Raw genomic sequence first — 27,763 nt, 5'->3', positions numbered from 1 at the left:
TAATCTCCTCCGCCCACCTAACTTTCTGCCGCCCCCTGCTACGCTTCCCTTCCCTTGGAATCCAGTCCGTAACCCTTAATGACCATCGGTTATCTTCCCTCCTCATTACATGTCCTGCCCATGCCCATTTCTTTTTCTTGATTTCAACTAAGATGTCATTACCTCGCGTTTGTTCCCTCACCCAATCTGCTCTTTTCTTATCCCTTAACGTTACACCTATCATTCTTCTTTCCATAGCTCGCTGCGTCGTCCTCAATTTGAGTAGAACCCTTTTCGTAAGCCTCCAGGTTACTGCCCCGTAGGTGAGTACTGGTAAGACACAGCTATTATACAATTTTCTCTTGAGGGATAATGGCAACCTGCTGTTCATGATCTGAGAATGCCTACCAAATGCACCCCAGCCCATTCTTATTCTTCTGATTATTTCCGTCTCATGATCCGGATCCGCAGTCACTACCTGCCCTAAGTGGATGTATTCCCTTACGACTTCCAGTGCCTCGCTGCCTATTATAAATTGCTGTTCTCTTCCGAGACTGTTAAACATTACTTTAGTTTTCTGCAGATTACTTTTAGACCCACTCTTCTGCTTTGCCTCTCGAGGTCAGTGAGCATGCATTGCAGTTGGTCCCCTTAGTTACTAAGCAAGGCAATATCATCAGCGAATCGCAAGTTACTAAGGTATTCTCCATTAACTTTTATCCCCATTTCTTCCCAATCCAGGTCTCTGAATACCTCCTGTAAACACGCTGTCAATAGCATTGGAGAGATCGTATCTCCCTCCCGGACGCCTTTCTTTATTGGGACTTTGTTGCTTTCTTTATGGAGGACTACGGTGGCTGTGGAGCTGCTATAGATATCTTTCAGTATTTTTACATACGGCTCGTCTACACCCTGATTCCGTAATGCCTCCATGACTGCTGAGGTTTCGACAGAATCAAATGCTTTCTCGTAATCAATGAAAGCTATATATAAGGGTTGGTTATATTTCGTACATTTCTCTATAACCTGATTGATAGTGTGAATATGGTCTATTGTTGAGTAGCCTTTACGGAATCCTGCCTGGTCCTTTGGTTGACAGAAGTCTAAGGTGTTCCTTATTCTATTTGCGATTACCTTAGTAAATACTTTGTAGGCAACAGACAGCAAGCTGATCGGTCTATAATGTTTCAAGTCTTTGGCGTCCCCTTTCTTATGGATTAGGATTATGTTAGCGTTTTTCCAAGATTGCGGTACGCTCGACGTTATGAGGCATTGCGTATACAGGGTGGCCAGTTTCTCTAGAACAATCTGCCCACCATCCTTCAACAAATATGCTGTTACCTGATCCTCCCCAGCTGCCTTCCCACTTTGCATATCTCGCAAAGCTTTCTTTACTTCTTCTGGCGTTACGTGTGGGATTTGGAATTCGCTAGACTATTTTCTCTTCCATTATCGTCGTAGGTGCCACTGGTACTGTATAAATCTCTATAGAACTCCTCAGCCACTTGAAGTATCTCATCCATATTAGTAATGATATTGCCGGCTTTGTCTCTTAACGCATACATCTGATTCTTGCCAATTCCTAGTTTCTTCTTCACTGTTTTTAGGGTTCCTCCGTTCCTGAGAGCATGTTCAATTCTATCCATATTATACTTCCTTATGTCAGCTGTCTTACGCTTGTTGATTAACTTCGAAAGTTCTGCCAGTTCTATTCTAGCTGTAGGGTTAGAGGCTTTCATTTATTGGCGTTTCTTGATCAGATCTTTCGTCTCCTGCGATAGTTTACTGGTATCCTGCCTAACGGAGTTACCACCGACTTCCATTGCACACTCCTTAATGACGCCCACAAGATTGTCGTTCATTTATTCAACACTACGGTCCTCTTCTTGAGTTAAAGCCGAATACCTGTTCTGTAGCTTGATCTGGAATTCCTCTATTTTCACTCTTACCGCTAACTCATTGATCGGCTTCTTATGTACCAGTTTCTTCCGTTCCCTTCTCAGGTCTAGGCTAATTCGAGTTCTCACCATGCTGTGGTCACTGCAGCGCACTTTGCCGAGCACGTCCACATCTTGTATGATGCCAGGGTTAGCGCAGAGTATGAAGTCTATTTCATTTCTAGTCTCGCCGTTCGGGCTCCTCCACGTCAACTTTCGGCTATCCCGCTTGCGGAAGAAGGTATTCATTATCCTCATATTATTCTGTTCCGCAAACTCTACTAATAACTCTTCCCTGATATTCCTAGTGCCTATGCCATATTCCCCCACTGCCTTGTCTCCAGCCTGCTTCTTGCCTACCTTGGCATTAAAGTCGCCCATTAGTATAGTGTATTTAGTTTTCACTCTACTCATCGCCGATTCCACGTCTTCATAGAAGCTTTCGACTTCCTGGTCGTCATGACTGGATGTAGGGGCGTAGACCTGTACAATCTTCATTTTGTACCTCTTATTAAGTTTCACAGCAAGACGTGCCACCCTCTCGTTAATGCTATATAATTCCTGTATGTTACCAGCTATATTCTTATTAATCAGGAATCCGACGCCTAGTTCTCTCCTCTCCGCTGAGCCCCGGTAGCACAGGACGTGCCCGCTTTTTAGCACTGTATATGCTTCTTTTGGCCTCTTAACTTCACTGAGCCCTATGATATCCCATTTACTGCCCTCTAATTCCTCCAATAGCACTGCTAGACTCGCCTCACTAGATAACGTTCTATGCCACCGCTGCATTGTTAACTTTATGGTTGTCTGAACAATGGATTTTTTGGCATCGTCCCAAATGGAGCGATTGATATTCACGATAAGCTAATCGTAGTGCAACCGCGCTTTGCAGCAACTTTTTCTCAGGTTGACGGAATGCTTCTATAACTTGCTACGAATCTCGCGTACGCGTACATAAAAATCTTAATTAAAGGAAACCGTTGATCCCTTTAGTTTACGCGCGTTTTTTTAGTATTTCACTCATGGTCCTGTAGTCTATCAGCCTAAAGATGATAGGCGTTTCATTGTCCGGATTACGTGTGCCAAGTCTGTGGCAGCACTCGATGTCCTCACACTAGATTTCCAGCTAAGTTGACAAAAGATCAGTTACTCACTTAAACAGCGGATCAGTGCTTTCGCTAGACGGTTCAGTTGTTACGTTGCGACTTATTTTCTAGATCATCGTTTTTTAGAGGAATTCTACGCACAGTTTCGTGAAGTTGTGTGACTGCGTCCTCGAGATCTTCTACGCGCTGGTTTACGTCAGTCGCCAGCTAACATCCATTCTAATTTACTTACACGTTCATCGAATGCTGCTAACCTTGAATTCAGGGTTGCCAATTCAGTGCCAATTGTGCTCTTGCCGCCCAGAAGGTTAGCTAGCATTTGTTTTGTTTCAGCGGGACCTTGACTACACTCAATGTTCCCATGTAATTGCAGCAACATCTTTAAGTAATGCGTAACATTGCACATCAGACACTCAGAGCGGGGTCCGGCAGCAGCAACAAAAAGCGATCATCACTTCTATAACACTTTTAACCGTATTTCAAGCCTACCTGTAAGGCGAAAAGAAGACATTTTATGGCACTGAATGACGTGCCGTTGCCTGACCCACTGAAGAGGAGCGTCGTAGTCGCTTGTCTTTTAATCGTTGGTGAGCAGGTACATGTCGCTGTGCGTTCCGTCCATGCGCAGCAGGGTCCCTCAATCAGCTGACAGCTCACGACTTGACAGTCGTAATAAGCTCACGTGCCCCACTGCGGTTGTGGCAGAGCGCATGTACCGATGATCGAGGGCTAAGTATCAAAGTGATATTCTTTGTGCAGTAAGCCATGAAGAAATGAAACGTGGTCTTCGCAATAGTGGCTACCGGAAACTGCTGCAATCTGTAAGGCGAAAAGAAGACATTTGATAGTACTAAACAACATACCACTTCACCTGAAGATTAGGTCACCAAATCACCTTCCCATATAAAAACAGGATGTCATGAAGGCAGTCCTTCGTAAAAAAAGTATGTGCGAGGCACTGGCATGAGACAGCTCGATCAAAACGCGCACGCTTGTTTGTTATGATCGAGCGACCATTGTATTGACAAGGCGATCGGAGCACTACCTGCTTAGCCTAACTATAGTTCTACTGCGAAGGCCAAAAAGGGCATTCTACTTGCGCAGATAAACGAGCCTATTTCTTCCGAATCATGTACCACGATTATGCCTCAAGCACCTTTGTCTTAAGTATTTCCAGTGGTAAGGCTTCAGTTCAGCACATATATAAGTATCGTAAGTGCGATTGCATAAACAATAAATTTTCTATTCTTTGCGCTCACTGAACATAGCTTACCTCCATGCTCTTCTTTTCCAATACAAGCAACAATTCTAATCTTCTTAGAGTGGAAACAAAAGAAAGCCGATCTGTGTACGACAGAGCGAAAACCTATTACTGTCAGAAGTAAGAGTTTCCATGCTTTTATTGCGAACTCTCCACTACCAACCAGAGATCCAAGCCACTTTAATCTGTTACCTAATCACACGAAGCTCTTCTCGGATGAAGCGCAAAACAAGAAAAAAAACGGTTAACTTTTTTTTTTGCCACCGAACAACGCGGCAGTTTGAATAATTTATACTCGGGACACGCGCAGGCCTATTCAATCCTTTCAGCGCCAAAGAACGAGCAGAATAGTCGCAACAAGAAACACTGTCGTCGTTGCAACACTAATGATTCCATCTCCTGTTCCTGACACCACTCGGAGACAGTCGCATTTCTTCAGTCACTGAGCAAAGCAGCGTAAGTAAAGGACGACACGTGTGAACGGGCGCCGTCGCGTTGATCAACTGCAGCTCGCTTTCTGCTCCTCTAACTTCCCTTGTTACCTCGCCAGACTCTGAAGTGGCTGTCCTTTCCTTTAGTTTAGCATTGCTGCAACACCCGATGCAGCCTCTCTCCAAACACACTTTCTATAGCTGCTGGCGTTTGCGCCGCGACGGAAAACTTCCTTTCCCCAGGGGGTCCCACGTGCTCCGGTGCGTTACAACGGGAGCGCAAATTGACTTCGCCCGGAATACACTGGCAAAGTGAAAAACAGAGAGCGCGCTCGCGCCGCCCCTGCTTTCCCTGCCGGCTGACTGGCAGGAGTGAGGAATCGCGGATCCGCGGGATTTATCGCGGGCTCGGTGAAGCGAGCTGCACGCGCAACTCTGGCGGTGGCGGCGGTGCATGGTTGCGGCCCGCGGGCGCCGTCATATTTAACCGCTTTACCGAGATTTTCTATCGCGCGAGGGGAAAGATTGTTATTAATCGTGCGGCCGGGCATCGGTTTGTCTTCGGGGGATGAGCAAGAGGTGGCCGTTCGCGTAACGAACGCACCGGGGCCCTTCTCCTCCCTCTGACCCCCAAGGGGAATGCAGAAGAGTGCCGCGAGGGAGGGGTTTAGCTCGCTTAATGTATAGACCAGAGAATTAACCTCCCTGGAAGGGGGGCGGTCTGGAAATTAATGAAACGGCCGCGATTGCACGGCTTAGTGTAGACGAGTACAAAGGGAGTGAGAAGGACTCAGCGGGGTTGCGTTGCGCAGGAGATGGCTTTCCCCACAGCCCGCAAATCTTTCCTCGAGGGGAAGAACATGCCTGCGGGATAAGCCACAAAGACTCCGCTTTAGCACGGCCTTCCCCCGCCGGTATCTGAGGAGACTTAGGGGGTTGTTTTGCGTGAACGTGATTCTAAAGCTGCGCGCAGTATTTCGCGCCTAGGATCTCGAAGAACAGCATAAGCTTGCCGCGGTTCAGTTTGCGTTTCCTTTCACTGTTTGTGTACGGTGTACATCTTGGACCAAGGGTCACTACGGAGAGCAAGTCGATTTCATCCGAGAAGTGCTAGAAACGACAAGAATGAGTCACACAGCAGAGTGCAAGGTGTTGCACTAACGATAAACTGACTGTGCTTCTCTGTTATTGTTGGCGAGTTTTTGTTAGACACACAACTGAAACGGATTATTGAAATAATGCCTTGCCGTATCGGAGACTTGAAAATTAGCTGCACCTTCGCGTTTTCGAAGAGCATGCCGAATTGATATTGATACAGTCGTAGCTTGACAATTTGGGAACCCAGGGCTAAGCATAACCTATGCACGGAAGTTTCTACGCAATCATCTTGAGCCGTGAGTACTTAATCCATGTCTTATATTGCCGTTTATCAAGGAAATATTAAAAAAATAGGTATTGATGTTTATCCACTAGTTAGGAACAAGTGTTTCAAAAGTAACTTTGGGTGCCCTAGTAGCGGTTTTGGGGTAGCACACCGCGTCTTGAGCTGTACCTGCTACAAAGTTATACTACTAATTACAAAAAAAAAACTTTAGTGCATACCTGTGACAATGATATGCTCTACCTTCTTTCTTTGCAATAAGCTGGATTATATATTTATGGGAGAAGGTACATGAATCATACGATTCGACTTTCTCATACTTCGAACTATGTGGTTTAATGCCCAACACAAACACTGGGGCTATGAGAGATTCGGGCAATGTAAGAGGATGGCTCCGGTTTAATGCTGACCAGATGGGGTTCTTTAACGCCCACCTACATCTTACTGAGCGAATGTTCTTTCATTTCGCCTGCATTGAATGGCGGTCGCCGAAGTCAGGAAACAAACCCGCGACTTCGTGGTTAACAGCCGAACCCAATGGACTATAGGCACCGTGAAGGGGTTAATACTTTCATGAAATCTGTCGATCCAGGTCGACAGAAATAGAATTGTGTAACTCTACAACTAATTGATACCCTACCTATAGACCTTAAATATACGTAATTCAATATTGCGTTCCTCCACCTTGACGCATCTTCACGGAGGGGCAAAATTATAGTAACGCAAATTACAGAGGAATCCTTACTCAAACAAAAAGAAGAGAGAAAAATAAACAAGAAAAGGTAACTTTCGCGGCCAGATGCCATCAAGTTGATTCCTCGTTGATTCCTAAAGGATGAAAGCAAAACGAACTAAAACACCGTATAATAGGGCAGAAAAAGTCAGATGAACTATGGAGACTATGAGCGAGAGAGAGAGAGAGAGATGGACATCTTATAAAAAACAGGAGATGGTAGCCTTCCTGGCCACCTGGCCTGCTACTCGAAGTGTTTGGTAATAACTGTAGTGTGCAGAATAATGAGAAAAGCATGCGAACAGCATCTGATGCATTGCGAGCATCCTCCTTGTCTCATTGCCTTTCTTCTTTCGGTTGCCGTTTACAGCGTACAGTTACAGTTTGCGGGTGTTACAGAACTTCGATTCTTGTTGCAAAGATAAGGAGTCGTAAACTTCCTGGTTCTATTCTGTAAATAATCTTTCTAAAGACTTCCAGTCACTAAATCGAAATTCCGTTTACTACTGTCACTAGAATTTTGGTTCTTTATCTGAAGATATTTTATTAAAATTGGTCCAGGGATTGTTTCACAAATGCGTTTTTACACTTTCCATTTATTTGAATAGGTGTCTTCGGATTCAACCCCACCCTAAAGCTTCTTCCTAACGCTTGAAATGCATCAAATATATAAATTCAAACCAAATTATCTCGCTGTCATAAGTTCTACACAATCAGCGCACAGGCTCGCAGACACATATATATGTGCGTGATAAGCCTCTTAACAAACTTCTCTTAAAGACTGTAGGCCACAGGTGAGATTAGGAAATGTGAACTCAATGTATGGACTTTTTTTTTTATTGCGATGAAGGCTTGCCCTTAAGGCATAATTGTTGGAGCGTATATGTGTATTATATGTGTGCTGTGAGGCCTGTGTTGTGTATGAAATGAAGCAGTGTTTTGTGAAATTTGTTATCATGTATCCAGCGGTCATAGCTGGTTGTCACACTGTAGCGGAGGCCGGCTTGCAGTAGGTGACGCGAGCGTTCCGATTGTAAGCCCGTACATGTCCATATTAGGTGGTATGCATCTGATTCCACCACAGGAACGGAGCAGTATGGACACGTAGCACCCAGTGGTAAATGCGACCAGTTCCACCCTGAGACAACAGCCGGTGTAAGGGCCACCCCGGCCCGAAGCCTCCTAAGCACAACTTCCTCCGCCCTAGTAAGGTGAAGGGGGAGGGAGCAGACACACGGTGGGATAAGAGCGCGTGTGTCCTGCCGGAGAACATTTTTACGGGCTCGCAGCGAGTTACGGGGTTGGGGTGGGAGGGGAATAGGTGGAGGATCAGGATTAGGAGGGCAGTGTGCCTGCTGGTCAGCAGCAATGTTGTGAGGGTTCGCTGAATGGCCTTGAATCCAGTGTACCTTGACGCAAGTAGCTGTCTTACTATTCATAGTGTGTATTCTCTCGCAGATTTCCATCGCCTTATCGACCTTCTTGAGTTCCTGAATAGCCGCTAAAGAATCCGTGAAGATGTCTAGTTGCTTGATGGTAGGCAGCTTAGATGTCGCATCTTGCATAGCGTCGTGGATGGCTTGAAGTTCCATTACTAGAGCGCTGGCTTCCGTAGATAAATAGCGCTGGTGGCCGCTGATGAAATTATGCGTTGTACTCAGGAATGATGTCCTTCCGCCGTCTGGGAGAATGGCAGCATCCGTATAGACTTTGCAGGTGTTAACGCATGATGCATCGACGATGTTGTGTTCGTCAATAGCACCTGTTGCATCGCTGCGTCGTAACTTCGTTGGCTTATTAGTTGTGATGCTGGTGAATTCCCAGGGAGGCATTGGACAGGGCTGATTGTCAATCCGAGAGCCGCGGTGAAAATGAGCATGCAGCGCAGCGACAGCCGGAATAAGTTGCTTTTTTATTTCACGTGCTTTTTCACGTTGCAAAATTAGCTCTGCAATTGTGTTGAGCTGGGCATGTTCCTGTAGGGCTGGTATCGGAGTGATGCGGGGCAGTGCTGTGATTGTGCGCATAGCATCGCGATTAATCGTCTCCAACTGTGCTAGCTGTGCCAACGTCAGCCGTTGAAATTGTGCTTGATATAAAATTCGTGGCTGCAAGACTGCACGCACCAACCGTCGAGCTACGTCAGTACGAGCTCCAGCTGCTTTTGCTGCAATGCGACGAGTAAGGTGAAGTGTTTTTGTCGAACTCTGTCTGGTTTTACGGAGCCAGTGTGCACCACTGCCGGATTGGTGAATATCGAGACCCAGTATGCGGACCTCAGAAGCCTCAGGGATTGTCACTGCGCCGAGTCTAAATGTAAAGGGGTGCTGCGTGATTCTTGTGCGTCCTTTCTTGTTGGCCACCACAGCATAGCTTGATTTTTGGGCGGAAATGTCCAATCCTGCTTTCCGAGCGTAGTTGTTCAGCACATCAAGGGCTTCTTGAAGCTGTTGAGTTTGTCTAGATATATCTTTATGCACGGACCACAAAGTGACGTCATCTGCATAGATTAAGAACCTCACATCTGGAATCCGATGTAGTTGCCAGGCTAGAGGTATTAGAGCAACGTTGAAGAGAAGAGGAGCCAGAACCGAACCTTGTGGGACTCCTCTGTTCGATGTGAAGTATCCTTCTTGCCTTCCATCTACTCTAATCGCAAATGTGCGATTCTGAAGATATGAGTAGATGAATCTTGTCACCCGCGGTGGAAGTCCCAGGTCGATGAGGTTGGATATAATGATTTCATGGTCTATATTGTCATAACCTTTCGTTATGTCTGTTGCTACTACCGTGCGCACAGCGTGACTGTGTGGAGAAACCTGTAAAACATCGTCTGATAAGATAGAAAGTCCGTCTTCAGTTCCCAAGTAAGAACGGAATCCAATTTGAGCAGGATGATATTTATCGTGGCGTTCAAGCCACCAGGAAACTCGTGTGGCCAGCATCTTTTCAGCGAGTTTGCAGACAGTTGAGGTTAGTGAAATTGGGCGTAAAGATTGCAGGCTATTTGGACACTTTCCTGGTTTCGGAATCGCGACAACAATTGAGTGCTTCCAATCAGGTGGAACGTTTCCAGTCTCCCATACTTTATTAATAGCCTGAAGAAGTGCGTCGAGAGCTGCTCCTTCCATGTTCTTGAAAACCTCATAAGGAATACCATCGGGACCAGGTGTTGTTCGTTTCTTCGAAGTTTCAATCGCCGCTATTAGTTCGGCCATGGTGAAAGGGCTGGATATATCGGATATGGAAGTTGTGTCACACTCATCAATTTCGGGGCAGTTTATAGGTGAAGCTTGATCGTATTTCGGGAAAAACGCTCTAGCAGCGTGTTCTGCAAATTGATGCGGCGAACTCTGCATCGCTAACCTAACGCTCGCTGCAGGGTCAGGTTGCTTATGACCGCGTTCCATTGACCGGAACGTGCGCCAAAGTGGTCTGTTTCCAATGCCCGATCCAAGATTCTCGCACCACTCATACCATCGTCTTCGAGAAAGTTGCTTTTCGTGCTGACGCGCCTTCGCCGCTATATGGTTAGCACGTGCACGGCTACCTGGTGCATCGGGATTTCTCGACGCATACAATTCTGCCTGACGTCGCTTTGCCCAAAGTTGCAAAAGGGTGAGATCCGGTTGAGGTTGTTCCTCGTCAACTGTGGTTACAGTGGTGTTCCTCCGTAGCAGTTCTTTCAAAGCGGGAAGAATTTCTGAGGGCTCTGAGGGTACTTTATCAGTCGATGATTCCCGAAACTTATCCCAATGCGTGACTGTTACTCGTCGTCGAATTTTCTTCATGCACGTTCTGTGCAAACCAATTATTATTGGCATATGATCACTGCCCCATGTATCTGGTTCCACCCGCCACTGCGGCATTCCAGGACCCAACCACCACGTGAGGTCTGGGGCGTTTGTTCTAGATACTGCGGGTACAGTACAGGTAGCCACAGCATGATGGTTCAGCAGTGTAAAAGTGGCATCGCTCATGATGTTTTTAACTTGGTATCCTCTTCGGGAGTTGTACTTGTACCCCCATTCTGTATGTGGGGCATTGAAGTCTCCACCCACGAGAATAGGAATTCCCGGGTACGTAGACCGGAGATGGGCTATCCACCCCAAGTTCAAACGTGTGCGCTGCGGTCTGGCGTAGAATGACACTAGAATGACAGGAGTCTTCACTGGTCGTGTCAGGACCCCGACAATTTCTTGATTACCACTACACCATGGCTCCAGGTCAATCACTGTGTGAGCAATTTGCGATGATATATAAACTGCAGCTTTTCCGGGAGCTGAAGCCATTGTAGTAGCACGTCTATCTCTAATAGATGGGTTATGGTACCCATTAAAATTGGTTAGGGAGCATAGCTTATTATGCTCTTGAATAAGCAGTGCCCACACATGTAGCTTATTGTATTGAAGCTTGGTTTTAATTTCTCCTAACTTGGAGTTTAGGCCCCGACAATTCCACTGAAGAATTCCATCCTGTGACAGCTGCTGCAGAGAATTAGCCATGATGCAGGCAATTCTGAATGAGTAACGTTAGCTGAGCAAGTTGATCTAAAACTGCTGTCCAAACAGCTTGGTTGACCTGTGGTGCCGGACGGGATCCAGGCGTAACGGTGGCATTAGCAGTGGTTGAAGCGTCACGTGTCGGTCCTATTTTCTGACGACGCAGAATTACCAATTCTTTATGTTTGCGTAGTCGCTCAATCTCTCTGGCCAGTGCGTCTATCCGAGCGTCAATGTCATCATGGTCATCATCTGACTGATGCAGAGGTTCCGGTAATTTCTGTTTCTTTGTCTGCGACTGCTTGCCACGTTTAAGAACAGAAGAATACAGTTGTGTTTCTGGGGCTTTTTCTTCTTCTGCCAGGAGCATCTCTGGCTCTTCTGCGAGAACCTCATAACGATTGTGTGTTGTTACTATAGTCGTTTTTGGTATAGCCTTTCGTATCCGGATTGTGGCCTTCTGTTTAGTCGGACAATTTGTGCTTGTCAAATCGTGCTCATCAGATTTACATAAGCCACATCGATATCGTGGTTGGCCTTCTGGTGTGAGCTTTTCTGGATCAATAGTACGCTGTGGGCAAAATACCTGCATGTGTCCACGTTGAAAGCAGCAGTAGCAGAATATTGCTCGAGGGAGGTATGGTTTAGGTCGCAATATGCAACCATAGTAATAAAACCGTTCTGGGATACATTGAGGGCCCTGTACCGTCACTAAGCATGTACGGCTTTTGCCCATGAATCTAGCTGCGAGCACCCTGTGTGTCGTGGAGGTCAATTCACGACATATTATCTCAGGGGTGTCTTCTGGGTCAATGCCATAGACAACACACCTCTGTATATTAGGGCCCGATGCAAAGTAGCACTGCACAGGCAGGTGTTGATCTTCTGACAGCGGGATAGATGTTAAAGTGCACATTTTCTGCACATCACTGAGAGATGCCAAGTGCACAGTGATCGAGTTGGTAGATTTATATGCTGCGAACCCTTTGTATCCGGTGGTTTCAAGAGATTGGTCGATGACCCTTTGGACATATTTTGTGGCTACTGAAGTTATGTCGTAGCATGAAAGGGGCCGTATGTGAACTCGATATGATTGAGAAGGGGTGGGCGTTGGGTAAGACTGAGAGGGAGCGGGCGTAGGGGAGGCCGTGGAGGAATAGTCTGGGGTGGCCCTTACCTTTTTTGCCGGTTGCTCCGATGCGATGGCGTCTTGTTGAAGCACGTTGATAGGAGGACCTCGCTTGGCTGCATTCGTCGAACCGCCAGAGGGCTGCACGTCCATAGGGTCACCAGTGTCCGTCGGCACGACTGCGGATAGGTTCACATTCACATCACGAAGAGGACTGTCCTTCGGTGTTTCATCTTGGGTATTCGAGCTATCGGATGCACACTTCGGCTGCATGGTTGGCATGGATGTTGTCACGCGCAGCAGTCCGGTGGAAGGTACAGATGAGGAGCTCACATCTGGCACAAACACTTCTTCTTCGTCGGGCGAGCGCGGCGGCTCGGCCGCACTAAGCCTAAGCGCCAGCCGTGCTTGTTTTGAGTCTATCAGACGAGCAGGATCAGTAGGACAAGGCAAAGAAGAGTCCTCACCAGAGTCCACAGGTCCCCATAGGCTTCCGATGAGCTTCGTATCCGGATAAGGGCGAGATTTTCTTTGCTGCCGAGCAATTTCCAAGGAACACAAGGAAACCACGTCTGCGTGGAAACGTCTTCGTCTTCCTCTCCAATATATGGACTTGCTCGGTGGTGGAGAGCATAGGTAATTAGAGTTTGCTCAGGAAACTGCGCGCATAGCAGTACACTTAATAAAGCTGGTCATGATGACGACACAACTTGATGGCACATTTCTGGGTAGCCGTTTTGTGTAAAAGTGCCGTTTACAATTTTGTTTCGTGTCTGTCAATGGTGCTGTCCGAAAAGCTTATCAAGGCATGCGCACTAACGCTACTAGGCGAGCTGGTTGCACGTACCTTACGGCTAATAGCAGAAGCACCAAAATGAATGTCACCGCAAGGCGCCCATATTCCTGGTTCTTTTTCCCTTTCTTTTAGCGATATTAGACGATCAAGCACGGGGGTGTTACATTCGCCAACATATTAAAAGCACAACTAGTGCTCTTGATTGCCTTCTGTGGCAAGTCGTGCATTTGCCGAAGAATATGATTTAGCTTGTCCGTCGTAACTACGCCTATCTTTCGTCCCGCGTCTTGTTAGCCGCTACCCCGGCAACCACTAAAAGGAAGCTTTAATTCGAGCCCAACGCCGATTCCGCCTATTCAAGTGCATTCAAAATATAGAAATTCTTTTCTGAGGTAGCCCCTTGACTGATTATAATAAAACATGTTCCACTTGAAAGAGAAAGTTAGGTTCTAGTGACTGTAGCGAGTGCCATGTTCATTTAGGAGGAAGGTCTAGCTCGGCACTAGCTTTGGAGCCGCCACTTCAAATACATGTAAGCGTGGGAAACCTTTGTCTGCTCCTCTTTTGTTATTTGTTGATTTCTATTCTCATCCTACTCGAATTCATCCCCATACACATCTACTACGCAGCATGACCCTTACGGACGTTCTTTAGATAGAGTGGATTTTAACTCAGCCATTCATAAAATAACCGTGACAGCTTTTATTACCTGAACGTTGCACTAAGCAGGTACGTTCTGTCCGTACGAAGAGAATCCCATGAGAAAGTTCTCGTGTACAATTCCTAGGGAAGTTTGTCATTTTGCTTTGTTCGCATTGTTACAGTTTAGCTTCTCATATTCAAAAGTGTCGCAAGTCACTTGCCATATCGGGTGATGTCGTAGAGCGAGGCCTGTTCACACCACTGGTGAAGCACAAAAAGGAAGAACTTCGTATCGAAATGGTGCAACATCATTTGTATATCACACAGAAAAAGAGAATGCTGTAAACACAACGTACTGAAATAGTACAAAAGCTGCCACATCCGTACAAGAGAGCGAAGGAGAGACAACGCTGCCACAAAAGTATACGATGTAGCAAATGACAAAAGTGCTATTCCTCGAACTGACTCCCCGATAGTGGCAGTCGCAGCACCACCACCGGTCAGTTTTGAGATCATCAAAGCGAAATGTTTTGCGAAGAAGGCTTAAAGCCAACAGGTAGGGCGGGTTCGGTGTACGATTTCACGAATGATGCCGCGGTTGGTGCCCGCTTTGTGACACCAAGACGGCGTCCTCGCGACAGCCGAAGCGGGAGTCGCCACCCCCGAGCCGCTCCGCATCATCGGCCCTTAAATATGGCATAAACAGAATGCCCGTTAAAATGTGGCTGGTGAGCAGCTCGTCATGTTAAGCGCAAGAAAGATAAAGTGCGTATTTCGCATGCTCCCCACACATGCTTTTAAAAGTTAAAAAGTGATCACTACGGCACTTGCCCTCAATAAGTGCTCAATAAGTGCAACAACTAAGCGTGACATGGATAATACACCTTGTATGCAGCACTGCGTAGCTTACTCAGCGCATTGTTAACGTTTTTGAGCCACTTTGCATTTGTCCACTGAAAGTGCGTTTTACAAAAAAGGAAAAGAAAGAAAACATAACTTACCAATTGATTGGAGCGTTATACTTCAATCGGTAAGTCATGACAGACATGTGTTGGCACCTGTATGCTGAATTGACACTTCCTTTTTAGCGCGCGAATCACTTAGATGTAAACGCAAGTCATTCGCGACAGAATCATTTTTGGTATACAAATGTTTAGTTCAGTGCGCACACGGAAACAAGTCATAAGATAAAGGTCAGATTCTCCCGAGATTAGCCGTGCGTGGCTTAGCTGTGCATGGGAAATAGGTCAACCTGTTGGTTCAGTCATTCTCGATTCCCTATACCTCCAACGCCTGCTGTCTGAGACGAATTGAATTTTGTTACTGCAGAACCTGATCACGATCCTTTGCATAGGTGAATTTATTTTTGTTAATATCCCTTGCCAGATGGCATCCGTCATTATATACACAACTGTTACACGTGCATTGGTTCTTTTTGGCTTTAGATGCCCTTGCGTCCCTATTTAAAGACGTAGAACTGTTAGGATATCACGCTTAGACACACCTTGTAGCAAAGGTGCAGAATCGCGATTGAGGGTCTGTATTTATGGAGCCTTCCTCACACATGAGTTATTTATTTAAATGGACATGAGACCAGCATTGATAAGGAAAACGAGAAATAGTACACGACCATAGGGCGAATGACGAGGTCTATGAAAAAAGAAAACAAGCTGTTTTTATCCAGGCCGAACAGTTTTCTTTAGCTTGCTAATGTGACAGATTTACTGAGTGAGAATACGGTGTCGTTTTCGAAGGAACATGGAATAGAAGATGCGGACAAAGCTTCTAACTTTTAAATATTTCGTCGCTGAAAACTGATGACAGTCATATTTATTTATCACTACGAAAACAATGAAATACACAGAGTTAGGAGAACACATGACGAGCTCTGTCTAGCTACTAAAATCTATTGAACAAAGCACTCGAAAAGGCAACATGAATAGACCAACAACCCTTGTGCACAGGAAATCTAAATCACGGGCAAATAGTTACTAAGCAAGTGCTCCTCTCCATTCAGTAATACGACAGATTGCTCAGATACACAATCATCGCGCAACTTTTATGGAAGGCTTCTGCAAGTTAGCGAGCTTTTCTGTATCTTTGCTTGACCATGATGTCAGTCCTTCTTAAAGAAAAGTTTTTACCCACAAAATCTGCAATCCGCTGAAACAGGAGAGGTCGCCATTTCTTAAAAGATATTTTTATGCTGCAGGCGCTCATTGACTCTGCCTAGTGTAGGCTTTTCCGCAAGGAAAATATTTCGATAAACTACGTCTACGGCGCAGGAAACGACGGGTTTGCAATAATTCACAAGGCAACCAACAACAGATGAACCATCTGCCTTCCTCTCAATCGCAATATTGAATATGGTTTTTGGGAATAAATACCCCGCTGGACCGTCGACATTGAATTAGTAGCATCATTTTGCTCATCCTACGAGGAGCAAAGCCGGAACGCAGAGGTGTTGTGATCCACAACTCCAACAAGAGTGTCGCCTGCTGAGGCAGAGGCACGGCAGAGAGATCGTACTTGAACCACAACCAACCACCCACAAAGCCGTTGTAGCCGAAAGGGTTGTCCAGAAACTGCTCGGTGAATGTCCTGCTTGTAGCCAGCGAATTGATTTGTTGCATTCGCCAAACGACTCCGGCACCTCGCATCAGCCTAGCTGCTCAAACCACAGGGTTCATGGCTTCTGTTTCTGCGGCTCGAAGCGCTGGGTCCTCGCTTCTATGTCGCTTTGTCTGCGCTTCTGCAGATCAAAAGGACAGTCAGCTCGTTTCGGTCGTCGTGCTGCTGGCTCCTTGGCAGGATTGTTTTGTGGGCTGGGCATATCCGCTTCCAGTCTCGTCAGGTCTCTCTGGGATGCAAAATCATTGTTTTCGCTAAGATGTTCCACGCTACTCTGAGCACAATTGGTTCATTGGTTTGTTTGTTTGCCTTTGTGAATGGCTCAGATCCACTATGGGGATTGGCTTCCGCTTTCCGTAATTACCGGAGGGCAAGATCAGCCGGTGGTGCTCAAGTGAATTGAGCCTTGCGTATCCTTGACGTAACTGTCCTCTCTCATCGGTAAAAGCGCACTCTTCAACCAATCCAAGCATCCTCTGGGGTGCTGGCGATGGCGGCGGTTGAAAAAGACGGCGCCAAACTGAGCAGTGCGGTGTCACGTGCTGTCATCCCACCTTGCCTGATGTGCCCACCTTTCTCGCGCACTTCTCACGCAGTGGATGGTGCCGAAATGAGGAAATCTGGGCAACGAGCTAAGAAAAGCTAACGCTTTGAAAATGAATCCAGATATATTAATCATTAGAATGTTTATTGGTGGCCTTAGCATCCTGTTGCGCCCACATAACTGCAAAGCATAATCCGCGCGGCATACCCCATGTTGTTGTCTAATTTGAATTGATAGATGGAGACTACATTTCATAATACAGAAGTATTTCTATAGCACGCACGTGTGTCACCAGTTGCCTTTGTTTTAACATTATCCTCGCACCTTTGCCATTATCTACCTCCGCCCTCGCTACCTTTCTTTCATTCTGCCCTACCTACAATTGAGAATGGTATTTCAAGTGAGAACTATGTCGTCTAATGCACAAAAACATTAAACAAGCATATCTTTTTGTATTCTTGCACATATGCACATGTGCACCACTGATGTCGATTTTTGAATCGGCAAATTGTTGTCACTGTATGTTTAGCATCTGACGCTGTCTGTTTCTTACTTTTGCTTTCAGGCTCTCTCGGCATAAGAATTATGTTAGCACGTTGACTTTTTTCTTGCCTCGTTGTGCATAACTTATAATGCACCATTGCCTTGAATACTGTTAAGCTTGCGCGATGCACCAAATTCATTTTCATTTCCTTTTTGAAAAGATTCAGCGTACAAAATCTGTATTGTTTAATACGTGCTGTGCAGCTGCTAGCCTACAGGGTCAGGAACGCCTATACGGCACTCGTTGCCTATTGTAACTTCCTGCTCTTAATATTTCCAATAATTTAAAGGCATAACTACCAATTAACAGAGCGTTGCTTTCAAGACTGAAATAACTTTTATCAGATCGCTGAGCCCAAGAAGCATTACACTTCTTCGTGCGATTTGTGTCTTCATTCCTAGTCAATGTTCATCTTGTCCCCGTTAGGGTGTGCTCTACATGTCATATTAAGCTTGACAAATTGAAAGAAGCATGTCCTTCGGGCACATGTCCCTACCTTTATTGTTGAATGATTTTTTTTTTGTTTGTCTCGGAGCTGTTAAGTCTAGCTCTTTACGCAGAAATCTCAATGCCTTAGCATGAAAAGAAGGCAATTTCGCAATAATGCGTGCTTTTCACGGCTCCGATTTATGGGGAGATTTCCCATGTGGACTTGAAGAATCAGTGCAAGCAATGTAGGTGCCTGTGAAAACGATTAGTTTGTTTTATTGCTTGTTTTTTCTTTAGTTTTTTGTTGTTGTTCTTGGCTTTCTCCTCTGTCTTTTGGGTGGTCGATGGCGTAACATTTTTCGCCACTGATACTAACGTCTACATAGTTTGGGCTAGTTGAATTGATAGCGTTATTGGGACCGTAGCGCTTGGGTGACATGGACCAGAAAGAACGAGAAGCACTGGCGCCCCCCCTCCCCTTTCCCCCCCCCCCCATCCTAGTCGTTCCCGCATGTCCGCGTCACCTAAGTCTTAAGGCCCCAATAACTGACAGAAAAGTGCCGGCGCAAAGGGCCCGTGCTGTCGCGCAATGGAGTTGCGGGGCACGATTTTCGCCGTACCTGAAATATTGGAGCATGGGAACTCTATGAGATTCGAAAGTTGCGAAGCACCTGAAGGATAACGTGCTGTGGTGGGGCGCTCAGAAAGCACGGACTTCTTCTCTCGTTGCCGACCCCCATTGTGGAAACAGCGGAAGAGCGCTCCGTCAGCGGGAGAGATCGGTTATGTCGCCGCTGGAAACAGCGGTGCGATCATCTGTACCTGCTTGTTTGCACTCCTTAACAGTGGTTCGGTACCAACCAGCCAAGTTTTCTACTCTGTTACAGATATAAAGATAGACGGATGGGCTTTACTTGTATAGCCACCTATGCTACCAAAGCAGGTGTGCTCGCTAACCGCTCAGTTGTATGTGGACAGATGTAATAAAATAACATATAGGCTGCCTAAATAACCTCAATGTACAAAATACACACCTCCAAGCTCTTCTACTTAGTAGCAGCTTTGACAATATGAAGCACAAAGGGAAATTTTTGTCATGGTATGGTTGCGCAATGAATGGGGTGCTTGAATGAATATCGAAATGAAGGGTCATTCCTCAGTTCAGTAGTAGCAAAAGGCAGGAGTCCTCGCCAAACGCGTAAACTGAGCCCTGGGTGTATCTTCAGATTCCATTTTTTTTAATCTTCATGAATATTCATGAATATTACAGAGAATAGCTTCGAATAGTTTGTGTGATGCGTCAACCGTAGTGTCAACGCCCGGGAAACCAGCGGACATTTCACCTCTTTAACCTGAATAGTGAAACAACAACTTTTAATGTTTAGTTTTCTCACATAAAGGTTTACTGGTGCTTTTATGCGAAGCATATTACGAGAGCTCAACCCAGCTCCTCAGGCGCGGCGGTGTCGCCTTCAATGACCTTTGACCCCATGCCATACCACGTGACACCGTGACGTCACGACAGAGGAGAAACGGGGCTCCAACTCACGCCGTCGCTCGCGGCGTCGCGGCGGTATATAAGCAGCGGCGCTTGTTTCTAGGTGGCTTTGGCTCAACTCTTGCAACATGGGCTGGGTGGGAATCGAACCAGAGTCTCCGGAGTGTGAGACGGAGACGCTACCACTGAGCCACGAGTACGACGCTTCAAAGCGGTACAAAAGCGCGTCTAGTGAATGCGGTGTTGCCTTAGAAACGAGCTGTTTGCTCGTTTCTAAGAAACGACGCTGCGTTGCTCGACGCTCACCGCGTCCAATGCGGGGCGCGTAGTCGCTGCGCCGTAGCCCATTGTCTTACACCCCTTGGCGGGTCGACGGGAACGCTGTCGCGTTCCACTCTTGAAGGCGAAGCAGAGTAACGCATGAGTTGTTTCTTCGTCTAGCCGAACCAAATATAGCCAAGCAACAGCAGTTCACCAGGCTAAACAGTGGTTCAACAACTAAAATAAAGGCTAGTATGCTTCGCATCCTGGGCTTAACCTTAGCTAAGCCACAACCATTTTTTTGTTTGTAGTTGCCCATGGTTTACTAACTTTCAAGGTAAGATACTGTTAGCAGGTGCTACGACTGCTGCTTTTTTTTACGCGAAGTTACGCGAAGAACTTAAGGTTGAAGCTGTCTCTGTATCACTTAAGCGTCATTGAAAGCTGTTGTCAGCGCTCATCAAGATGGAGAGACTATATTGGAGGTTCTCATGGGCCTCTCTATTACATTATGCCTAAAGCATTTTCAAAATATACTGCTAATCTTGAAGGTAATGACAACCAAATTAATGTGTGTATAAGGCAATCGACAGTACCATGTATGCTTTTCTTACTAGCTGCTGCCACCGTGTGCGCTAAGGTCATACTGGTTAGCATTGTAAGGCTAGTGGTAGGACAGTCCATCTCCATATTACTTTGTCACAACTGTGACTCAGGTCAACTGACTTTACCATAAATACTAAGTTCTAGCATGCGAAATATGCCATCTGGCTTTCTTAAAAAAAAAAAAAACATCAGCCTTGTCCCAGTCCTGCGCAGGCGTTTCTCGCTGCCGTCGACTTAGTCCGATGTCAAGCCACAGCCATCATATTTACGATTGCGGGACGGTGAGTAATTTATATTTACTTGTGGTTAATATGACTGTTGTGGCAAGTGATCGCTGCATCGTGAGAGCTCGACAGTTGTCAAGGTCAAGTGGCCCTGTCACTGAAACAGAGAATGTTGTCGATTTCGCAGCGAGTGCACATCAAGCAAAAAAAAAACGACTTATTCATTTTTGTACAGGGATATTAAAAGACTTATTGGCGTTCCATGTTCACCCGCCCTATTTCGCATCCAGATTATGAGTAATATCGCCAGAGCTAACGAGAAGCGATAGCCAGTGCCCGGAACAGCGTGTTTTGAAACCGTTCTATTACATTCCTGCGCTTTACTATAGCTCTATTGCAATGAAGGTAGCTTTCTTTCTTTTCTTTTCTTTTTTTTGATGAACAGTGCTAATGCTTTCTGACTTTTACTCAACATTTTCACTCGCGGAATCGATGACTACTCCAGTAGTGTGTAATTTCCACATTTGAAGAGCACATAAGTGTTTGCGGAGAAGCATACGCTGCAGTTAATTTTCATCCTTAGCAATGCTGCGGAACAAATGTTTACGACAAGGCCAACGTTTCCTCCGCACTGTCGCCGTCATCTCCAGACGGGGTGCGGCGGTGACCACGACGGAGCCAACCTCGAACACCCCTGCGGGAGCGGGACCCCTCGTCTCCAATGAGGTGAAGAGCAAGCAGCTGTTGCAGCCGTCATCGGCGCGCGCTATACGTTCTATTTTTTTTTTCTTTAGTCTTTCGGGGACCCGACGTGGGCGCTGCTTCCTTCCGCGACCGCCGCCGGATGGCGCTGGCGATAGCGGGTGCAGCGGCGGCGCTCGGTCAGGTACAACGAAAAGGAGGAGGAGGAGGGGGGGGGGGGACGAATGAAGAGTGGAGAGCGGAGGCGCGCCAACACCCGAGCTTGAATCCGGCGCGTGCGGACTGGCGCGCGATATTCGGCTCGGCACTCTGAACTCGGACGCAAGGCGTGCTGTCGGCGCAGGAGCGCGCTCTCGCTCAATCCCGGAAGAAGACGCACCGGGTGCAGCCGCGTGTTGGGCGCTGGAAAAGCAGCGTTGCTGTTGTTGTTCGGAGTGCGGAGGATTCGGGGGAAAAAAAGGGAGTGGGGCGCTGCCCTTCTTTGATCGCAGCCGCTCGGCGCCGAAAGCACTTACGAAGGTGGGACGTTAAGGGGCGACGGGCTCGGAGTCGTGATGTTGAGCTGTCGCACCCTGGTGTGCGGACGCATCGGCCAAGCGGACTGCGTTCGGGACCTTTGATCGGTGTCGCACGTCCGGCGCGCAGCAGGATCGTCCGCTTACGTTGTCGTCGCTGTGGAACTGTCGAAACGAAGGGGCGCTGACGGCGGCCGCCACGAACAGAAGGACCGCAGCTATGAGACCCGGACGCTTGATGTTCGCTTTCCCGCTGCTACACGTCCTTGCCACGATGGGACGCTTTGCGGTGACTGCGCAAGACAGCAGTGAGTACCTAAAGAAAAAAAAATACATAAGTGCAGTCCTTGCACAGGCGAGAGAAAAATTTGCTTAATAATTCCAAGTTACAGTTCCTAGCGGAAACTACCAAGCTTAGTGTGCGGCAAGCCGCTTTAACTGCATTCAGTCTTTTCTGGCTCACTGAAGCAAATGACGTTCCAACTCCGAAAAAAATTGCAGGCCAATTTTAGAGTAACGCATTTAGCAAACTCGAGTTACGCAAGAGAAATGGTAATAAAGTGGCAAACAGCATTTGGCCAAGAGACGCGAAATCCTTTGTGTGCCTATGGTTCTCGCCGTGTCCTAACACTTCAGCATTTCTTGTTTTTGTCACCTGCGACAACTGAGGTGGCATGCATTCAGTAGCATTAACTTAGGTGCATGCATATATGTTAATGCGTTCCTTGTCGCAAAAAAAAACTTATATATGTCATTTCAAGAAGGATTGTAGCACAACAAACATTGAAATATACCTTCTGAAAACACAACCATTTTTCTTTTTTTTTGTAAAGAAATGTATGCGTTCCTGTTTTTCAACAAGTAAAATGCTGTATTATAAACATTGATTAAAACCTAAGGGCGACAGATGAAACCTGGCTCGCCAAAATATTCTTCCTCTATTTTCGCTATTGCATTTGCGATACCATTGAAAACTATAAAATCTCCTGCTTTACCTAGTCGTTTGCTTTGAGATGTAAGGATAGCTTAGGCTACCACTACGCATACCTAAAGGAATTAATAACTGAACGGAAACCGAAGGGCGAGTAGCAAAATGACTGCTATAACTATTTGTGAGCTGTATTGCGCGTCAGCATAGTGTGGATGTTTGCAAAGTCGATTCTGTAGTCGCTAATAGATTTCAAGGCGTGAAAAAATCTCATTCAGTGCGTTGACGTGGAATGTATTATCGTAACAACAGAACAGATTCACACGTATCACGAGTATTTATAGAACGTAGTTTACTATAAAATATTTTTTGAAATAACAACGTTCGAAATATATACCTCAAAAATCTATCTTTAAAGTAGGAAACCTAAGGTGCACTTGAAGTTCACGCGGACACAATGACGACTTTATTGCTCAGTGCAAAACTCCTTGTTCTCTCAAACCTTGCATACAAGAAGAAAAAATAAAACTACCGTATCAAATTACAACTCAAAAAAAAAATAACGAGAGAGAGAGAGAATCACGACCATATAAAGCCAACAACAAACAGAAAAGGAACTCAAGGAAAGCGCAGGCGAAAGTAGCTGTAGTTTACATTCAAAGTGTATAATAAATGAATTTTTACAATTTTGAAATTGGTGCATTTCTATAAGTGCGTAAACTGAGCAGATGTTATCTACAGTGCATTGACAAAAGGAAAATATAGTCTCTAAAACATAGTTCTCTAAACAGCATAGTCTCTAATGTGTACAACTGGCCCATCTGTTCAAAAACTGTACGGTTGTAACTGCAACGCGTTATATTTTTTTTTCACATGATGTTCTTGCAACCACTTACTCGGAATTACGATTTCACGTTTCCAGCCTATGAGTGAAGTGCAACGTCGATTATTTACGCAATGCTTCCTATCAGACAACTACTTTAGTTTCTTGAACAATAAGAGCCATCGATTTCTTATTATCCCTCGGAACCCTTGCGAAAGGGATGATTTTGAGCGCGGTGAAATGGGAATATTTTACTTTCTTTGGTCCGTAAAAATAACTCGAGAAGTTCATAGAACAAATCATCCACGCCGAATAATTATGCCAACTCGTCCAGCCATTAATTTGATGCAAAGAAACGTAGTAGTCACGTCATGAGCTAGTCTCGTCAGGTATAGGCGGATCAATTTCACGCAATATGAGCCTTGATTACAGGGCGAATGCGCTCACGTGCTTCAATTTCTCCGTCTAACTAACACTTCACAACGTGCTCATGGATTCCGATGTGTCCTCTGAAGTTTAAGAGGTGCAGCCTCGCATAGGCGCCATCTCATTATTGCAATCAGGTACCGTCAAGGTGGTGATACCCATCGTTAGCTCAAACTAGGACAGAATTGAGTTCAAAGTAGAGCAGCCTTTTCGCGTGCGTCAAGCACGAGCTGAACGGCCGAGCCTAGACGAACAGGACAGTGCGCATCATAACCTAAGACATGAACGAAAGTGAGTCATCTGGCGGGAACATAATATCGGATTAACTTCATCTGCTGTTCCTAACATGGTTCCCTACTTAAACTACGTACATCTGGCCCACGCCGTCGCTTGCACAGCGATGGCATAAATCACTGTAGTCCCGTCATGTATTCAATCTAAATACTTTTGCGATTGCCTAACATTTCAATGGTGTGAGAAAAACGATGGTTTCATAGTGCGCAAAAAGCTGTTGCACACAGTTATTAGCGCGTGTTGCCTAATACATTGCGAATTAAATTTTGAAAAATCAAACGGCCGTGCAGTTCTGGATTTTGCACGCTTCGCATACTCTAATGTATAAAGAGCGCTCGGTATAGCCATCAAAAAACTATTGTGCGAAAGGCACAGACGGGAAAACCTGTATTTCTAGAATATGGCACATAGCTAGTTTACTATTTATGCACGTTTACTCCTGATGTACAACATCCAGCGTATGCAATGTGCACCAGTTGGTAGGCACGAGACCTCCACTGTTGCAGGGAGGGCCCTAAGACGACGTGGTTTCCATTAAACCAATATCATCAAAATGAAGAAGACTAAAATACTCAGTCCACAGCAAAGATTACTCTGCACGATTACCTAATTAGAATCTTCGCATTCAGTGCGGAACGCTTCAAGAGCAGAACTAGAGATGGAAGCCACTAATGAATGAGGTTATATATTTTGTTTGAACTGCGAATGAATAATAGTGCCAAAAACCTTACAGACCCTAATGGTGGCGGTCTTCTTAAGGTCATCTGGATGGTTAGTTAGCGGGTCACCTTATCTTGCTTTCTTTGTTTTTTCCGAGGCTTCAGGGCCCTGGAAAATTTCATAGTCGTGGGCCTCTGTTATCTAAGCATTTTTCGCTCACCCGCAATACCTACCGCAAGCTGGAATGAATCCGAAGGGGGAGAAGCTAGTTAGCGTATAGATACACTACGAAGTGCTTTATTTTTTCTTGGGTGCTTACTGAAGTTAGTTAACGCAAGTGAAGGTATAAGTTAGGCAAAAAATTACGTGGCACTTGGCACGAGCTTAAACGAGGCCCATTTCTCTGTGGCGACTTGGTTAAGAGCCAAACCGTTGTCCCACTGGACACGTACGCATACTCAAGTGACGCCGCCCGGAGACGACTCACAGTAAAGTGCACCTACTTCCTAATCCGCGCGCTGTTTGCAGATAAGAAATTGGATTCCTCCCAACGAAGTTTATTTTTAATGCCAAAAGTATGTATGTGCACTTCGTACGCTCTCTATATGCAGGCGCAATGCAGCGCGACGCACTGTGTAACACAGCTGCCACTGTCGCGAAATTCTAATCAGTGCAACAAGCTTTGTCACGCCGGTTAGCAGCGCGAGCAGACAGGCGAGGCGCAGGAACGAAAAGTAAATTTTACTGATTGCGTTTTAGCACGCGTAAGGGGGGGGGGGGGGGTCAGTGACACGAACGTGAGAGTATTTGTACAACTTCAAAATAAACCAATACACGACGATAATGGCTGTGATTTCTTTTTTTCGCTGCACGTGGAGTTGAATCCATGTTCCAGCACAAGCGATATTCCATTGCTGCGCGTAATTACGCACTATCGCCAGCCAGTTTAAAATCTGCACGCTTCTGAACCAATGTACGGAAACATGATAGGAAGGTTGCTTTCACAGTAGTGCGTATGATATAGGGAACACAGTATACGCTCCGACTCGAACACGCGACGAACTTTCACAAGCGAATTGCTTCTCTTCGTTTGTACGTATACACTTGTGAGACACGAAATACTTCACCATTTGTTTCTCTCAACGCGCAGAGTCGCAGCGCTTGTATGCAGACGTTCAGCGCCGTGTTTGTTTTCCGGTATTTCGTAACTTTGACGTCGTTATTACCTAGGTACAGAGTTGAAAACATCGCCACTGTTGCGAACTCAACTTTCCCCGGGCGAAGCCATTGTCCGCGAAACAGGACCCTTTCATTTAGGTGAGTTAGGGTGCCTTTTAATCAGACACACTGCAATCAATGCGTAGTTTCGTCCTCCTTTTTTCTAATTCAAATTTATCTAATAGATCTAAAGAAAATGGGGCCGAGCAGGTGTTCCGTGGGGATAAACTGATATCAACTCGCGAGACCCAAATCACTGGACTGTAACGTCTCTTCATTTTTTTTTTTCGGAGGGGGGAGGTTTCATACGTTTTCTCTCTTTTTTTGTCTATTTTTTAAATTTAAGCCTGTACTCATGAGTTCGTGCCCTCTTTTACGCTTTTTTTTTCATTACGCGCGGCTCACTTAAGCGCCTGTTTTGAGTCAAATGAGCCGTCGCACGGCGCCCTAGGGTTAGTCGTAGCCGTTCGGGGTAATCAGGTCGCTATAGGCTCCGTTCGAAGCCGCTCGACGTGAATGGGGACTAGGCAGAGAGCTCATCAGCCTGATTTTTTCCTTGGGAGAGAAAATGCTAGGGTTTCGGGCTCTACAATGTTAATCCCGAATCGAACGTTAAAATTTCTCCTCTAATCTAATAAGAGCAGTAGCGAAAGTAGTAGGTTGCGCACTTGCTCCGGATTATTACCGGTTTAAAGTGAAAGAAAGGGTGTTTGAACGTTATTTGCTCTGAAAATGTGAGTATAGTTACAGAAACTTACGTAATGCCGAGTATCAAATACGGCGTTCTTAAACACGAGGAGCAGGAACCCACCCGTCAATCAAGAATTGACGTAGCAGCAAAGCTTCGCGTACTAGCGCTTGATGTCACGCGATCCATGCGGAACGCGCAAGCTTTCCGGCATACTCGACAGTATCGCCTGGACCCATCCCTCCGACTACGCATTCCAGCTGGTCTATACCGAATCGAGACAACTGTTCTCTGCCGACTATGGCTAGGAGTCTCTTTCGCGAATGCATTTGCTTGCCGCATCGGAATGACAGGCATTGATTCATGCGATATTTGCGGTAGCGAGAAAACAATCGAACATATATCCTCGGTCATTCTGCTCGCTGCAGCTCCCAGAGACAGTCGCTCGTGACGGTGTTAGCATGCCTCGATGACTGGCCGCTTTCTGAGCAGACTTTCTAGAAGTGCCGGTTGATTCGACCTTCACACCAGAAGGCGGTGAAGGCGCTCCTGAGCTTGCTCCGATCAAGCGACCTGCTTGAATGACTTTCACACTCCTTCGTTCCTTTGTGTGTCTGTGTGTTTTTAATTATTTTATGTTTCCCCTCTCCCATTCTAATAATGTGTGTGCACTTTTTTTAAAGATTTTACTGCCTCTCCTTACCGCTTCTCCAATGCAGGGTAACAAACTGGATATCTACCTTCCGGTTAACCTCTCCGCCTTTCTCATCTCTTTTATCTCTCTCTCTCTCTCTCTATCTCTATGTTCAACATATTGGTAATTAGTCACCAGTTTAGGACGGAAATACTCATAAACGGCTTCGGGGAGATGAAAA

At 46.0% G+C, this 27,763-nt stretch overlaps 1 protein-coding gene across 2 annotated transcripts in view; it reads left to right on the top strand.

Moving 5' to 3' along the window:
• The first annotated feature begins 21,659 nt into the window (after positions 1-21,659).
• Positions 21,660-27,763, top strand: part of LOC135903082 (synaptogenesis protein syg-2-like) — a 343,784-nt gene continuing 337,680 nt past the window's right edge. For both annotated transcript variants that reach the window (XM_070537210.1, XM_065433453.2), the window contains exon 1: positions 21,660-22,159. In XM_070537210.1, the coding sequence (XP_070393311.1) occupies positions 22,072-22,159 (88 nt within the window). In that variant the 5' untranslated portion in view covers positions 21,660-22,071. The remainder of the gene's footprint in view (positions 22,160-27,763) is intronic.

Source organism: Dermacentor albipictus, chromosome 1 (assembly GCF_038994185.2).
Source record: "Dermacentor albipictus isolate Rhodes 1998 colony chromosome 1, USDA_Dalb.pri_finalv2, whole genome shotgun sequence".
NCBI lineage: Eukaryota > Metazoa > Arthropoda > Arachnida > Ixodida > Ixodidae > Dermacentor > Dermacentor albipictus.
This window is presented reverse-complemented; position numbering and strand designations above follow the sequence as displayed.